This window comes from Acanthopagrus latus, chromosome 15 (genome assembly GCF_904848185.1).
Source record: "Acanthopagrus latus isolate v.2019 chromosome 15, fAcaLat1.1, whole genome shotgun sequence".
Taxonomy (NCBI): domain Eukaryota; kingdom Metazoa; phylum Chordata; class Actinopteri; order Spariformes; family Sparidae; genus Acanthopagrus; species Acanthopagrus latus.
This window is the reverse complement of record NC_051053.1, coordinates 18,229,032-18,246,818: the sequence shown is the minus strand read 5'-3', so window position 1 is coordinate 18,246,818 and position 17,787 is coordinate 18,229,032. Positions and strand designations below refer to the sequence as shown.

Here is a 17,787-nt window from a genome sequence, read left to right as displayed (position 1 = left end):
TTTCCGGCACATCCTGCCTGTTTCATCAAGATAAACCCACCCTCCAGGTGTCCAGGTGAACATACCAGGTGTAAAGGTGTGATTGAATAACCTGATAACAGGCTGTAAATGGAAAGTTAAGGATAACAAGTTTATTTATTTTGCAATAACGTGGTGTGTGGTGTGTGTGTGTGTGTGTGTGTGCGTGTCTCGAGGGCAAATGTCTCTGCAGTGGTTGGCCTTCCACACAGTGATGAACATCCCCACATGTGTAGACAGACAGACTGATGTCTGACAACACTCTTTGTGCTGTTGGTCTCTTCCTACACATCTGTCAGACACTCTCTCTTTCACCTACTTATCTATCCATCCATCCCTCCATCCTCCGAGCATTTTCCCCCCTTCTCTACCAAGCTGAGGAAAAACAACAGGCTAGAGAGAGAAAAGGGGGGAACCACACAAGGGGCAGAGAGCTGGAGTGAAAGCAACAGAGGAAAAGAGATGGAGACAGATAGATGGGAGGTGGCATAATGAGTCCCTACACTGGCGCTGCAGCAGCCGGGTGACCTCACCCTACAGTTACCATGGCAACCCAGTCTGCCACCAGCCAACATCATTCAACTCTTCTCTCCAGTTCTTGTTTTCCCGTCAGCAAGTGGCTCTCCCAAGATGACAGGGAGGCGAAAATATGACGTGTTTGTCTGATGTCACAACTCTCCATGGTACATGTTGATGGCGTTTTTGGTTATTTTAATATTTTAAATATTTGAACTGAGTGAAATATACCAATACAACATTTCATGTTTTTAAGCTGCTTCGTTCCATCAAATGGAAATAGTAACGATGACTTTGAACAATGAAGTTCAGACGCATTTTTTCAAATTCAGCTGGACATATTTGGGGTCCCTACTAGAATTAAAAATACATTTTGGTGGGTTCAAATGACATTTGCTCAAATGATGGCAACACAGGATGAGTTTGGAGTAACAATGCAGCACGGATGCAGATTACATGAAAAGAGAGTTGAACAACTAATCTAATTCATTTCCGTCCTCTGCCCTCATCAGTAAAACTCTTTCCCCTCTAAGTTTATTTTATATCAAGATACATATACACGCTAAAAATCAATAAAAAGCATCACAAGTCCATTTATACCACTTAAACACAGAAACAGATTGTTTATTTTCCAATTATTCTTGTCTTCTTTCCCAAGAGTAATGGTTTAATCTTTCTCTGGCACATAAAAGTAGACCAGATTGCTAAGTAAATTATCATAGTTTCGGAGTCTGAACTCGGTCTTGGAAATAAAAAAATATGGGGTAGTTATCCAGGTGTTTCAATCTCAGCTCACTTTGCCATCTGCATTCACTAAATTATCAAAATTAAATAACAAAGCTGAGGTCGTCAGGGTGCTTTCAGTTTCTGGTCAGGGTGAACAGGCTCGCTGCGGGGGAAATCGTCAGTGGCCGTCGTCTCACCCACCGACCCGCTATTAATAGCAGCTGGTCTGCTTTCGTCACTCCACAGCAGCGCAGGAGGGAGGACGGGGGGAGAGAGGAAAGAGGGAGACATAGGGAAACTAGGAGGGGAGCAGGTGTAGAGAAAGATGGGAATCGAGGTAAGGTAAGGAGATAAAAAAAAAAGCAGGTAAAAAGAGAACTGGATGACGCTCCCAACGTCACACGAGTGTGACATCTGCAGGAGTGTGTTGAGACCTGTTGTGAATCTCAACACGTCTTTCATCCTCATTCACAACACGGCGCTATAAATAACCAATTTTTGTAACTACTGAGTCGAGAAGGTCCTCCCACAGTAACTCACCTTGAGGTCCCTGTGCACAATGTCATGCTGGTGGATGTGACTGACGCTCTCCAGGATCTGATTGATGCAGTGGCTGAAAAGTCAGAGGAATGAGAAACAGAGGTTAGACATATCTGTCAACCCAAAACAGACGATAAATAGTTCAGACAGAAAGACAAAAAAGTAAATTAAACTCAATATCGTGTGATCATTATCTGTCCATAAAAGTGCATTTTGACATATTTTCAGAATTTGGATGAAATTCAGCTTCAGGATGTGATTAGTTTGGTCGCACATGCACCCTATAACTGTTAAGCTCAAAATGTGTCGTGGTCAGTAAGATAACTGTCTGTTTAAATACCATGGTTTACCACTGCAACCATTTGCTCAGGACACAAAAACACAGGAATTACGAACTGGGAAGTGAGACACATGCTGAGACAGAGCAAAGAAAAAAAGATGGCTAAACAACAGCTGATTGAGTCGTAGAGAGGAGCAACTGAAATATCAGTAAAGGTTCCTGCTGTGCCCACTCCATACTATGTCTTGTCACTACGGCAAGTCGATAGCAGCCGGCTCTACTAAAGGTCACACTATGTTGAACATTTTTAAGCTTAGGTGCTACGCAATGGCTGAAAGTATACAGACAACCAGCGCCCTGACCTGAACTTTACTGGCTACCTTTGGGGTGAACTAGAATACCAGCCAGGCGTTCCCAACAGTGCCTCGACTTACTAAAGGTTTATCATAGCTGCTTGCACCGCACACACCTGTCCAATGTGGGGGGTTTGAGCTTCTCTCTCTCGGTCTCTTTTTAATAATTTACACAACTATTTTTACCTCTTTTCATGTGAACTACTGAGTAAAACACTATGAACTCCTTCCAGGAGAGGCTGAAAACGTTCGTCATACTTTAACCCACCATTCCCTCGTCAATAACAGCCAGCCTTCCAGAGTGCTATCAACAATTTTGATTTCCAATCTGGTTAAAAAACTCTTCATATGAACTAGTTCAAGCTCTTGATGGCTGAACAGGAGCAAAACCCAGCAACCAGCAGCACCGCCAAATGTCTGACATGATGGCTACAATTTAAAACAGCAGATAATTTCCCCTCACTCACTTTGACACTTCCAACCAATCAAAACATTGGGTTTAATTATGACACATGTCACAGCCAGCAGTTGTGATCTGCATATAGTTTGACTGAGTTTATGTGGGCGGAAAGTTGGAGGCATTTTTATGTGAACGAACGTGTGGAAGTGGGAAGTGGAGCGGGAAGGGTGTGTGCGGTCGGGGGATATCTTATGTAAGCTTGTCCCAAGCCCACATACCACCAATTTTACTGGTCTGGTGCACAGTTAAAATTAATACCATTTCTTTTAGATTAAATTGAGCTTGACACGAGTAAAGGTGAAGTTAGGGTCGGCAGTAGGAGGCTGGACAGAGACAGATTTTGGGAAGGCAGTGTCCACTCTCTGTGTGACTGAAGCAAAAGAAGAGCTCCTGGCGTTGTGTCCAAATTTGGCTAAATCTGGACTTCACATTTTATTCTCCTTCCTATTATTGAAGTTAAGATGGTGCACAGCAGACTGTGCTCACTCACTTTAGGACTGTAAATTCCCTTCCATTCCCGTTCTTCACATCATCCCTCCTGACTTTCCCTTCCTCTGTTTTGATCTGGCTCAAAAGAAATCTTTTGTGTAGGATCATCTGCACAGATCATTATCAGAAGAGAACTATAATCCCAATGGTATGTGTCCGTCTTCAAGATGACCAAAAGTAAGAGCCTGGTAGCCCTGACTAGTGTAGTTATAGTTTTTTTCACTGCAAGCAGGTAATGTGCTGCAGCACAAAAACAACTGCAGACTCTGACAAGAAGCGCAAAATACGGTTTTAAACTTTGAGAGAGCTTTGTCATTATTTATTAACAGAATTAAATTTAAAAGTTACATGGTCAAAAATAAAGTGCTTATGGTGAACTTCAAACAACCTTAAGCACTGTTTCTGCCACTAAAGCACAAACTACATCAACAAAAATGTTGTGCTTTCATAACTTTACAGCTTTGGCAGCCATAACTTTTACCGTGGAGGGAAATCGACTAGTAACACATAACACATGTCCCATAACAAGGCTGACATACTGTACCTGGCATCTGCCTCGCTGTAATACTCTCTAGCAACAATGTCCTCAAACAGCTCTCCTCCAGTGACACTGCAGACAGACACAGACAGAATAAAGGCTTGGTTAGTTCTCTTTTCCAGCAAAAGAGACAAATGAAAATCTCTCTCACGAATGGAACAAATCATGACAACAGTGTCAAATTTGGCTCTTTTAATCAGCTGTTTTGTTTGAACTAAGGTTTTAGAGGAAGGATATTGATTAATGTTGATGTCAGTGAGGACAGGTAGATCCAACATGTTCATGTAACATGTGCTCTAACTTCTGGTGATTACTGATAATACAAGCCTCGACAAGACTGACTTGCAAGTCTGGTTTATTTGCACCTCAGATAAAAAGATAGGTGCTCTGTTCCACCAAACACAATTTGATCCTGGTAGATGTAACTAAGGGTGAGCAATCTAAAGATAACATCACAATCCATTCAGTAGTTACTGCCTAGACGTAACTCCAGTTCTGTATTAGCACGTGCAAAACCATAGATATTAAATATATGCAGATAATCTTTTTATTCTTCATGTGCATAAAAATATGCCTTTCACAGTCATCTCTACACTGTACATGTCTGTAGACAGTCAAGCTGTAACCACAGGAAAGACTGTGTGACAGGGTAACACAGACCCAGTGCTTCAGGTAGCGTTAACTACATCAGGCTGTCATGTTCAGCCTGGTGTGGACAGAAAAACGTGGCCAAAAGCGCGCTCCAGTCAAGTTTACCAAATTACAATGTGACACAAGGTCAATTTAACAGCGAGAAGAAAAATATTAGGTGTTATTTGGCTGCAACAAGAATAACATTCACAGGATTTGCACTCTGAGTTAGGCATTACTGAACCTGATATTTAACCAACACTGTTTATCTTCATGGAAAAATGTCACGTTTACATGAGAGTATACAGTTACAAGATCTGAGAGTACATGAAGTTATTTCCTACATTTTTCAGTGAAGCAATTCATAGTATTTGTGCATAAACATGGCGAGAATGGAGTGAAACTTACATTACATCTGTAAAAACTGGGAATAAAACTACTGTTAATTACAGCTTCATTGAAGAGTAAATGGACCCTTTCCATCGTGGCAGCTCAGTGGAAAATATAATCTGCTGTAATGTGTGAATGGTGACAGTCATCGAGTCTTGAATTACTTGTTGCTCAGGTGAAGTAATTTCTGAAGCAATACTGCAGCCTAAACCTGTGACCTGAGCGTGCTTGCATGTGTGTGTTCATGTGCTTTACTTACAGGTCAAAGACGAGGTAATGGAAACCTTCCTCTGAAATGCTGTCATGGAGTCGTACTGATGGAAGAATCAGTGAAAGAAACTTCAATTAGAAATCAGTTAAAAGTCGTGCTCATACTCTTAAATCAAACCCAGTAAGACAAAAAAGGCTGCACATTCTGTTCCTGTACTTGATGATGCATGATAAAATAATGGCTTAGATTTAAATGGTCTTCATGTCCAGTCTAATCCATCTTATGCAAGTCTGAGAATTATTATGTTTCATCGTTTAAACTTAGTTTAAGTCTTTGCTAAATACCAATAGAGGGCAGGAGCAGCATCATTAATGTTCAAATGTGGCCATCATTGAGGAAAAGCCTGCATTTTGTATTCTGTATGGGTTAAATGGTAACTTTTCATCTATGTCATGGTATACTCATTCACAGTCATAAACACACACAAGGTCAAGTGATACATAGTGAGGATTCGAGGTTTCCAGCAGGCCAGTTCCTCCTGCCGCTCTGCAATGATCCACTCCGCCGTGTTGCAGCAGGTTGGTAAAGCCTGAGAGCCACCTGGCTTGTTGGCAACCAGGACTCAGCTCTTGGATGACATTGTTGACAGAATGGTTGCCATATTTTAATCATTCATAATTAATGTGATACTGTTAATTTGCTTTTAGGTTTCTCTCTGTTAAAGAAGCACACAGGCAGGAGACATCACTGTGCACAGAGGGGGGCGATATGTTCGTATTTGAACTTGAACTATCAGCTTTCTGTGCTGAAATTAGGCCTGAGAATGTTGTATGTTACTCTGTTCTTGCTTCAGAGGAGTTCCAGTTAGAGAAAAGAAAACTTGACAAGCTCTCCTCTTGAGAGTGGGAGAAGAAAAGAGCAGCTGAGGGAGGGAAAGAAAGAAGAAAGGGACGAGGAATAAGAGGGAATCATGTGGGAGGAAGAAGAAAGAAAGACCACTGAAGCCATACGTATTATGCTGTTATCATACTGTGTGTGTGTGTCACTCGGCAGTTCTGCCACAAAACACTTTGCCATTTCCTTCCTTTCTCAAGGGGCCACTTCCTGTCTGGGCCCAACACATGCACATACACAACACCGTGCAGCTATCCTTGTAAGGACATTACACTGACTTCCATTCATTGAGGACAGCCTGACCTTAACCTTAACCAGGACCTCAGAAATGACATGTTGCCTCATTAGGACTAGTCTCTGGTCCCCATGAGGACTATCTGTCCTGACAAGGTCAGAGTTTACACAAGAAACAGTCCCCGAGGTAACAAACACACACGGCACACACATAGACACAAGCTCACATTCCCAGACATTTCAGTGGCAAAAGATATCACTAAACTAATGCATTGGATACATTTAGTGATTTGAATTATGATGTATGGTCTTAAAAGTATCTCATATTAAATGGAATGGAATGGAAGTCTAAAGAGGCAGAAAGTGGAAATGCTTGAGTAAGGAAGAAGTACAGTACTTCCAATCTGTATCTTTGCCTCAAGTCTCATGATGGACAGTTGTTTTTTTTTTAAAGATCAAATCGATACTGCAGAACAAGAAATGTCATTTTTTGAAATACTGCAGCACCCCGACTTTAGATGTCACCTGTCAATGTCAACCAATGACATTTTTCAGGCGATCATTTGGGGTCTTCTCACAGCTGTAAGAAAGTGTAAAATATAACACATGTTCTGAGTCTCCTGTCTGACCAAAACCTGTTGCAGTGACCAAACACTTTCACTTCTTTTCATGTTGCTATGCTGAATTAACAAAGCTGTTCCACTAATCCATCAGTCTGCTGGCTCTAAAAAGTGACTCACCTATGTTTGGATGTTTGAGCAGACGACAGATTCTCGCCTCCCGCTCCAGTTTCTGGTGATCTGAGGAGAGAAAAGAGCAGAGAGGAAAATGTAAGGACATAATGTCAGTACCGGGAAAGGAATATTACGGTGACACAAACACCAGGAGAAAGTTTGTACGCCTACCAAGTACAAGTGTAGAACAGCATGGGCTGCGTAAGATTCACTAAATCTGATTACAGATCATGTTTTTCCAAAAGCATTTTGGGAAACGGCTTCCTCTACATAACTTTTCAACAGATGTAGTGCTAATAAATAATGAATAATTTGTTTAGTTTTTCTAAAGCAAAGATTTTTGCAGCCATTAAAACTTGATATCTTGTTTGGAAGGATTTCAGAAATGCCTGCACCAGCGACGATGTGCGCTGATTAAACATTTTCTTTTAACTGCGCAGCTGTAACCAAAGCATAAACACACAAACACGCTTCATCACCCATCTCTTCTGCTCCTCCCACCCCACTCACAACAATAGTTTGCCTTTATTTTTTTTTTGTAAACTGGACATTTTTGCAACTAACATCAAACTGACTAGAACTGGAGGGGACAGCGGAATAGTTTCAGCAGAGACAGGATGTCAAAAAGGTAAAACACACAGCAAGCCAGACAAGCTAAGAGGCCAAAACTGTCAACTAATATGAGCATACACAAGTGGACAGCCAGACAGCTACACACACACACACACACACACACACACGCACGCACGCACACACTCTCTCTCTTCGCCATTAGAATCATTAACTGGACACTGATTATATTAAGGCTGGACCCACAAGACTAATTTCACTAAGTGCAAAAAGCTTGTGCTAGAGTGTGTGTGTGTGTGACAGGCAGACTGGCTGTGGGACGGATACAGTAGATAGATACAGTGGGTGCTGCTGGGTGTCACAGGTCAAGATCATACTGGACATGGTGCCACCCACCAGCTGCTGGTCTCGGGGGACAGATGGGATGCTCATGTGAATGACTTGCGTGTGTGTTGGATTTTTGGCATGTGTGCGTGAAAAAGAGAGAAAAAAGGCTGGACATCCCTAATCCCCTGTCCCATCGAAGGGGTTTGGGCAGTGTCACAGTGTCGAGATGATCATTAGACTAGAGATAGATTTTTTTGTTGTTGTTTTTTTTTTAGTAATTGTCATGAGGATTATCATATCCAAAATACTACACTATTCAATTAAGTATCAGATGGAGACTGAGACAAGCAGCAAATATTAATACCGGAGAAGGTTTTTGAACTGACCTACAAGACAACACAAGTTCATAATGTCTTACTTAAACAGAAAACGGGGGCGTGGTCAATAATCATACATAGTTATTACCATCGCAACCTGACTGCCATTCTAACGAGATCAACAACATTAGCATGCATTAGCGATATCATTGATATTTGCAGGGACAGGCAGTTGAACAATTATTTTTTGGTTAATTCATTTGTAGTTTATTCATGGTCAAACTGTATCCTTAACTTTCCCCTCTGCTCCAGTCGCTAACACAGTCCTGCTCTGAGCACAGTCACGCTACACACTGCCCTGTTTCTGAAAGGAGCTGCATTTCTTTAACATCATATGACTCCCAGATCTACTATAACAAGTGCTTTAGCACCGCAGCACTGTTAAGTGAGTCACCATCTTTTCATGTAGGTCGACTGTAATATTCAGCCAATAAGACACAATGAACCCAATGTGTTTGCGGACATTATGGCTATTCTAGCTAGCTTGCTAATCAGTCCATCAAATGTTTTACATTCTGATTCTAAAGTATATGCTACATTGATGACACTGTTCATGCTGCAAAGACTAATTGCAAATATCAACAGGCAACTTTGGTGGATTAATCGATACAGAATGTTCACAGGCAAATGCCAAACGTTTGCTTTATGCCTGGTTCGAGCTTCTCAAATGTGAGGATTTTATGATCCACTGCAACAGAAAGCCCAAAAAAGATAAAACAAGACAAAAAGAAGAACTACATCATGCAGCAAAAGACAGCTGTCAAGGACAGATACCTTACAACAGACCCCAAAAAGAAAAAGAGTCTGTCTCAGTATCCAGTAACATGACTGCAAAGTTGACAGCGAGCCCTATTCCTGTCGTATAGTACAAATACCATCTGAGGAGTGCAAGCAGCGATAAAATGTCAAGATGTGTCAGAGTTCCTAGAGCTTGATAATTATCTAATCTTATCATTCCCTTAAATATAGTCTCAAAACAGGAGCTGATGGAAACATGGCACTGATTTGCATTTTATTTCAGTGACTATTTGGAATGAGAACAGTAGCTAAAATAAGAGAAGAAAACACAAGAGTCTTACATCTTAAATATGTATCGTGACCAAGTTCAACCCTGATGAGTCATCAGACTAAAGTGAAAAGTAAAAATAGAGTCAGCTCACTGGATGATGCTCCCATGAACATTTGTTACCTCCATACGTGACGTTTCAAGCGTAAGCACTTCCTCAGACATGACTAAACAGATTAAAGTAACTGTTGTTGAAGTCTGAATAAGACTTTAAGGCTTATTTCCTCTCCTGCATGTCTAATTTTTTTAATGTACTGTGTGTGTTTCCCTGTCTTGTGTTAGAAAACTAAACTTTGCAAAATGGAAGTCAGTAAGTAAACTCTTATAAAAATCACAGATGCCAGCTAACAGGGTGGAGGTAACCCAGAGGTTAGAGAAGCTGTCGGTTTCTTCGATTCCCCTGCCTGGCTGGAAAAACACTGTCAGGAAAAGGGAACAGGAAACACTTCCTTCCTTCACAGCAAACACTGAGGGTTTAAAATTCCACAATGAGCATGTAAATATACAGTTTGTGGTCTTGTGTGCATACAAAACATTTAAAATATAACAATAAAATTACACTTCTGTATTTTATATGAAGATCAGTGATCTCTCTTTAGTTTATAATTTACTATTATCTACTGACGGTATAATCATTGTGGAAAGCCAACCCTCACAAGCTAACAGCTCATATTATGTGTATCTGAGTGCAACAAACCTTAATATTTGTCAAAAATCTCGATCTGCTTAGGTAAAATTTAACCAACATTAATAAACTGTTCATTTATAATTAATTATTATTATTATTATTATTATTATTATTATTATTATTATTATTATTATTATTATTAGACTGTTAACAGGGAGCAGCAAAATGTAGCAGTTTTCTTTAAAAACTGTTTTATTCAGTACTTTTATCAAGTAGAGCAATGATGCTGCTTAAATAAGACTGACTGATTCGTGATTTGCCTTTTTTTTTTTGTGAATTTAATTTTTTCTTATGATCCATGTTAAAAAAGCAGCGTAATAAATCATAATACTGAATCACAACACATACTGAAGAGGTCCCAACATACAAAGTTACACTGCTAGAAAAACACTGTGCATGCATCCTAGTCACATCTGATTGGATAAGAGGATGGAAAGTCACTACTCGAGGAATGGCGCAGAGATTTTGGGCACTGATGTACTTTCAAATCCATCGTCTTAACCACCAACAAGATCCTGCATGAAACAAAACACAGTGAGGGATTAAAACACTAACCCTAGTCTGAACCCAAACCTCTGACCCAAAGGGTTAAACCAATGAGCTAAAGCTTTGAGTCTGCGTGTCTCTGTATACAGACATGAGTACATGTATCCATCCTGTTCAATATCCGTGGTACACACACACACACACACACACACACACACACACACACACACACACACACACACACACACACACACACACACACACACACACACACACACACACACACACACACACACACACACACACACACACACACACACACACACACGAGCCTTAATCTGACCAGTGTGTACTGGGGATGAGAAATCAAAGCATTCTGCAGACATACCACAACCTTCTTCTCACAGCCATAATGGGCTATTTTGGCTGCTTGTATTCTTAGAAGTGGGATCAGCCTGCAAAAATAGGACTATTTTTCAATGCTGGCCTGAGATGACGGCTTTATAATGCTTGTGATGGCAGACAGTCTTGGCAGCTGGCTGCTTAGAAACACTAGAAACATGACTGAGGAGTTTCAATAGAAAGATGAGAGAATAAGAATGGGCTTCAAAAGAGCAAATTGTATAGAACAGAAGAGAAACAAGAGAAATTGACTGCAGCTTAATAAAAGCCGATCAGTATCAAATATAGACGGAAACTGCAGTATCCTTATAGAACCAACAGAACCACTGGAGGTTGATTAGAGGCAACAAAAAAACTAAAAATAAAGAAAGTTTGGTGTCTAACTGATGTCAATCATTAGGCATTCAGTCTGTTATGATCAAAGTCCCGAAGCCTGGGAGCCACAGGAAGCAGGTTCCAAATAAAAGTCACATTAAGGACAGGTCCTTAATGAGTTCAAACAAAACTCGAAAAAAAAACACCGGAAAACGAACTAAGGCTGTGGTTCACTGCCTGAATCAATACAGAATGAACAGAAATTAAAGACAGCTACTACTTACTGGACAGTTTTGGACTAACTTATACATCGTTAAGGCCACCTTGTTGAGGATGAGACTAAATAACAAGAAAACCTCCCTGTATTTTGCAATACAATCCAATAACACCCTGAGTCACATCCTCTAGAATGACCATACAGTTGAATACATTTCTCAGTAAGACATATAACATTTAAGACAGTAGGATTACTGCAGCATTGTTACGTCTGACTGCACTGGCTTTAGCTACCGTTCTAACTAGCTGCCGACCGTGTGTATACGCCAAAAGAAATACGAAAGCAAACTGACTTTACCTATCATGCAACTGAATGCAGCTTTGACACTGTGGTGAAGGCAAGTGATTATAATCAATCTTCAGGGCATCCACAATCTATCGTAAGGGTCAGTGTATTTAATATCCTCTTACTTCTTTAACTTTTTGACTATTGTTAAAAGACTAGTATAACCGTATTAATTGTATTTCATGTGTGGCTGCAGTAACTGTAGTCTTCAGTCATTTTTGGTCAGACTGCTCACTCCAAGTCGAGGATTTCAGGGTGTGAAGATTGCTCTCTAAAAACCAAGGGCCCCAGTCAGAGTAGTGTCCGGATTGACAAAAAAGTTCTGTCCAAACCCGTTATGTCGTGAGAGTAGTAACCAAGCCCATGAGTAACATATGCCCAGAACCCAGACATCATTTTTTAACTTTTGCCCGAACCCAGGCCAGTGAGACCAGACAGGTTTGGGTCAGTAATCCGTGCTTTAATTCAGACTGCCAACAAAAAATGTTTCGGTAAAAATATTTTGAAAACAGCCTTATATTTTGCCATGGTAGAGGAGGTGATTTGCAGGTACGTTGGTACTTTTCTTTCAGACACTTTGCAGAAATTGAAATGGATGAAGAGTCAAACCCTTTCCTGCCTTTACCATCCCAACCCACATACACACCCCCTTTATAGCTTTTCAAAGAGATGCTGTGATATCATAGCATCTGCTCCGAGGAGAACAACACGCAGCACTTAGCCCAATTGGACTGAGTGATGACCAACGGCGTGGCACATCATCGTATTCATCTATCCATCCAGCCCTCCCCCTTGTTGCTATCTCATCTAGAAGCCCTAAACAGGCTGGAGCGGTGGATGAATGATGGATGGGTGGATGGATGACTTCTTTCAAGCCACAACCACTGTTTGAAAAACGATCTATACGTCCCTCCCCCCATGTTCATCAATTAACTTCTGCCTGCAGGGAAACAGACAGACGATACTTCACAATGAAAGTCAACTTCTGAGCACACAGACATCAAAAACAAGCCAAACGCAATTTGACTGGTAAAGTTTGATGTTATTTTTTTATTTTGGTGACAAGAGGTCACTGTTGTGGCAGTTTTAATGTGCACGCTCTGCAGATTTTGTTGCTGAATTTGGCATTCACGTAGTTGGCGACACTGGGCTTCTTGCAGCACTACACCTCCTGTCCACCAGCCACATTATTCCTCGAGATTGACCATACACAAAGTATCAAGTAGAAGATTTCATATCATGGAGACGATACACTACTGGGCTGTATCAGTATAGGTAAAACATCTGTTTACAGTGTGCGTGTCAAAGGTTTGACAGATTTTGTCAAGATGAAAACCGTCATAGCTTGTCTTTAAATAGTCAGTGTCAGTCTGCAGCTCTGTCAAAGTCCCCTCTCCTCAGGGACTGTCAGAGACCGAGCGGAGTCAACAAAAGATCACGGTTGCCATGTACCATTCTTCATTTGCTGATTGCAGCAAACCTGGCAACCTGCACCCTAAGCATAGAAGGATATTAGTGTGATGAGTTGCTGATTGGACACAACCAGCACACACAGAGCAGCTTTGTAGAACTTCATCACGAAGCCACTCATGCACAGCTGCTATTGTTCTGAAGGAGTCACACTCACACAATGCGAAGTGTGTCCGTGTGCACATGTTGTTGTTCCACACATCTTTTTCATTTGGGCAAAGCCATTAAACAAACCAACCGATACCATCTGAAGCCTTTAGTGAAGTTCTAGTAAAGTCAATGAAAACAGAGCTGTGAGCACTACTAAAAGCCTGGCTCGCAGCCTCGTTCCCTCGATGCACACACAAACACACGCACACAGGGCAAACAACCTAAAGTAGCACAGACCACTTTTGGATGCTCCGATTCCCGTCTTTCACAGAGACAAACACACTAATTGAAACTGGGTGTGTCCCCGACTAAAGATAGTCCAAAACTCAAACAGATTCAGTTAACAGCAGCGCGCGACAAAGGAAAACAGAAAATCCTCACACTGCAGAAATGTCAATATGGTGTGATGCCCAACACACAAACAAATGTGAACATAATGATTGGTTTACAGAAATGTTTACTGGCAACTTTTGATGTTACAGTCATGGATATCTGGCAAGAATTTATGTTCGGACAAATTAAGTTTCATCTTTTGCCCTCATCTTAAAAAAAAAGAAAAGAAAACTGGCTTGGCATGATTATGTGTGTGAGCATCTTAGAGACATTGCTGTTTGACAGAATTACAGTGAGGTAGAGCTTGTTTCACGCTGGAGGGTAATGTCTTCTTATCTGAGAGTAAGTCAGGATAAAAGGACGACCAACTGATATGAGATAAATGAATGACAGAGTGGCAGAAACAGAAAAACAGATAGAGACTAGGGTCAGCGTGGCCCAGAGCAGACAAGACTATAAATAGATCCAATCCTCCTCCAGCTTACAGCCCTGAATCACACTGACCTGGCCCGCCCTGCATCACCCAGCAAAGAGACGGAGACACAATGAGACAGAAAGTGAGAGACAGAGAAGCAGACACAGAGAAAGACTGACAGATGGAGGGGTAGAGAGAAAAACTAGAAAGGCGGATGAGAGTTTCTGACACTGATTCTTCCCCTTCCCGTCACAGCTCCCTTCATCAACAAGTGAGTCCAGTCAGACGTCCCATTGCTGTGAAAGGTCAGTCTGGTGTCAGTGGACCAACGCTGATGCTCATGAAGCCTGCTCGAAGTCAGCAGTGTGATGATGTAAACACGATGAGGACGGCAGTGATGGAGAAGATGATAAAAGTAAGGATAAAGCTGGCGTTATCAATGCCACATTTCTGATGGTAACAATACAATGAAACAACAGGCGAATGCTGTCCAACAGTCCTCTGCAGTATGCTAATAAGACAGAGACAGACACCAGTTCTGCTCGGCTGGACTCCAGAGACAGCAGAGCACTGCCGCATGTTAGCCAACCGAAAGAAAATACCACAACACAAGAAGAAGAGCAGAGAGCCAAACTAACAGCTAGCGTCAGCATGCCAATATGCTCAAAATGACAAGCTGAAGCGCAACACGTATGATGTTTGCAACGTTCGCCATTTCAGTCTAACACATTTGGTTGCGAGATAATTAGCAAATGAAGAACAAAGCACAGCTGAGATTGATGCAAATGCCATTAGTTAGTTATGCATAAAACTGTGTCTGCCTACAAGCCGTGATCAGTCCTAAGCACAAACATATTGGTGTGAGCACACCAAATGCTACAGTGTCTCTGTATTTACGTTGATGCCCAGCAAGCACTTTCAAATAACATTGTGTCCAAACAAGTGGACACAATATTGCTTTTCAGTGTTTCTTGATGAATTTTTTTTTGTTGTTTTTTTTGCAAAAGCCACATTTTAGAGCACATTTACCTCACGAAACAGTCAAATATTCAGCACTGAGGTAAACAATATGTAAAATCTGCTCTCTCTTTGTCAGCGTTATAACATGACATCAGTTAGAAATGCAGCATTTTCCCACTCGGTTATATGTGTTTCCCCTACCCAGCCTCCCTTATTCCCTGATGAATTCAGTTAAAGGCGCATGGAAATGAGCAAATCAAACTGCTTCATTTACTTTTAATGAGAATCTCCTGACCTCTGCTTTGAATTTATAAACAGGATACAGTTCTGCACACTGTTAAGCCTCTCACACATGCCTCATCTAAAAAACATTGTCATTCAAGTTTAAATTGTTGTGACCCCCCGGCTGCTCCCGGTCGCTTCGGATTTTGCTCTGAACACAAGTCGGGTGTTTACATTTTGAAATAAGCAGCAGCTCAAGTTAAAAGTTATGATTACGAGAAGAGGACATGCTTTTCTGCCCTCAAAATTTAGGATGGAAACACAACAGCGCAGCAGTCTGTGCATGTGTCGTTGTGTGTGTTGGGGTCTGAGAGATGTCAGAGTAGCTCAGCCAAAACATGTAGTGACACGCTGTGTATCCCCGTTCTTCTCTCTCATGTTGTTTTTCACTATTACATTCTCTGTTCTGCATCGTGTTCTGCATGCTAACACACTGTCTTCGGTCAGTGAGCGCGGCTCACTGGGTGTGTTACGCTGAGCCAGTAAATGAAGCTTAAACAGACCTAAGCTGACCTGCAGGGAGAGACTATTAACATCAGGTTGCTGCACAGCTTTGTGAAAAGAGTAAGTGTGTCCCTGCCAGGGCTCCTTACAGCGTTTAGCTAGAAAAGTTCACTCTGACCAACGGGAGAACAAATATGGCTGCAGCTTCACCTCTTTTAAACTTCCTCCTGTGGGGAAACAGGCAGAAGGGGTTATGGTCTCTTCTCTATGATGCCAAAAGTTAGAAGAGTTTAACGTCACAGGAATAAGGCAGCAGTAACAGTGAGACTCTCCAGTCGGATGAAGTTATCGAGGTGGAACGAGGATATATTTGCGGTCCCGACCTTTGCCTGAAAGGCTGCTCATGGCTCTATTACACAACATCCATGGAGGACATTCACCAACATTTAAATACCAAATTACTTGACTAGTCTAGCATTTAGTGACATCATTTTGTCCTCCTGTCACTTTAGCTCTCTTCTGTTATGACACCCTACCTCTTCTGCCCTGGTAACACCGTCCTAACCGCCTGGACTCCTCCAGCCATTATTCCTCTGTAATCATTTCCCTTCATCCAGCCCTCTTTGTCTTTTAATTGGCTGGTCCAACATTGCTGATTAGTCCTGTTTCCTTAATTATGCCAACAATGCTTTTCATCATAATGAAGTGGCAAAGGCAAAGGACAAAGCAGGGTGGCAAATGATTAATGGCACTGTCCCATGAACATTTAAAACCTGAACATTTTTTCATGTGAAATTTCTAATGTGAGATCTGTTGTTTAAAGATATAACATGTAACATTTTCATAAGCTATAAATTCATTTAGAGCCTTAAATAATAGCTGTGAAGAGCACTGAATTGTATTTGCATGTTTTTCGTGTCTTGTCTGAAGCGTCTTTCTTTCTCTCCTTCTCTGAAAAGTCGACTGTGTTTACAGGTAGCAGATCTCTACGTGGCAATGATGTTATGGGACAATCAATACTTCTGCTGGAATAGACAAGACAGGGCTGTATCAGATTGCTTCATAAGGGAATCAAGTTTCCAACAGAACTTATAAATGTGTAAATTGTGTGTATCCACTTTTAAACGTGACATAAACTCAAGCTGAGTAGATGCTCTTCTTGTTGGGCACACAGTTGTTAACATCAGCACTGGTAGTTAAGACAAAAGTGAGGCCATAGCAACTTCTCTCTACGGTGTCCTCCTTACACCCTTGCTGCCTCTGTGTATCTCTAGTAAGTCTATTTCTCTCTATGGCTTGTATTAACAGGATTCTTTCATTCTTCCGTCTCTTTCAGTGTCTCAACACTACGCTTTTGTCTTGACTGTGACATCCAACAGTCATAAAACAACACCCCAACCCTGTTTCTAATCACACCCTAACAGAGAAAAGTAACGTGAACCAACACCCTCCCACCAAACATCAGAGAGGGGAGGGATATTATAAATGAAGGCATTCTGCTTTTGTTCAGAATCCCTTTTTAACCTTCATCTTTCATTAAATCTCAACTGAGAAAATCCTGAGCTTTATAGCTGCATCATCATCTCATCATTTTTATCCAGTGACCCCAAACTAATGTTCTTAGTTTTACTGTTGTTTTAAAATAATGGATCTGAGCAGCGAGCGGTCTAGCATCCAAAAGTTCATGAGTGGAGGTGAAAACTATGACATCACAGCATACCTACCTGAATAACACATTTATATATAAACAGCTGCCACCTGTGGTTTTCTGACACTGCCACAAAGTCCATTTTTTTCCTCCTATTATCTCAACTACCCTGTGCTCTGGCTAAGCAAATACACACTGAGATTAAAGATAAATTAGACTTATCGCACGTTCTCTGCCAGCTCACCATGCCACATGTCATTAAGTACGCTTGTGTATTAG

General features: G+C 41.3%; 1 protein-coding gene across 19 annotated transcripts in view; it reads right to left on the bottom strand.

Moving 5' to 3' along the window:
• camk2g2 (calcium/calmodulin-dependent protein kinase (CaM kinase) II gamma 2) overlaps nucleotides 1-17,787 on the bottom strand; it is a 55,534-nt gene that overhangs the window by 23,256 nt on the left and 14,491 nt on the right. For all 19 annotated transcript variants that reach the window (XM_037123250.1, XM_037123255.1, XM_037123256.1 and 16 more), the window contains exons 3-6: nucleotides 7,020-7,079; nucleotides 5,200-5,254; nucleotides 3,927-3,992; nucleotides 1,801-1,873 (exon numbers count right to left, since the gene is read on the bottom strand). In XM_037123250.1, the coding sequence (XP_036979145.1) occupies nucleotides 1,801-1,873; nucleotides 3,927-3,992; nucleotides 5,200-5,254; nucleotides 7,020-7,079 (254 nt within the window). The remainder of the gene's footprint in view (nucleotides 1-1,800; nucleotides 1,874-3,926; nucleotides 3,993-5,199; nucleotides 5,255-7,019; nucleotides 7,080-17,787) is intronic.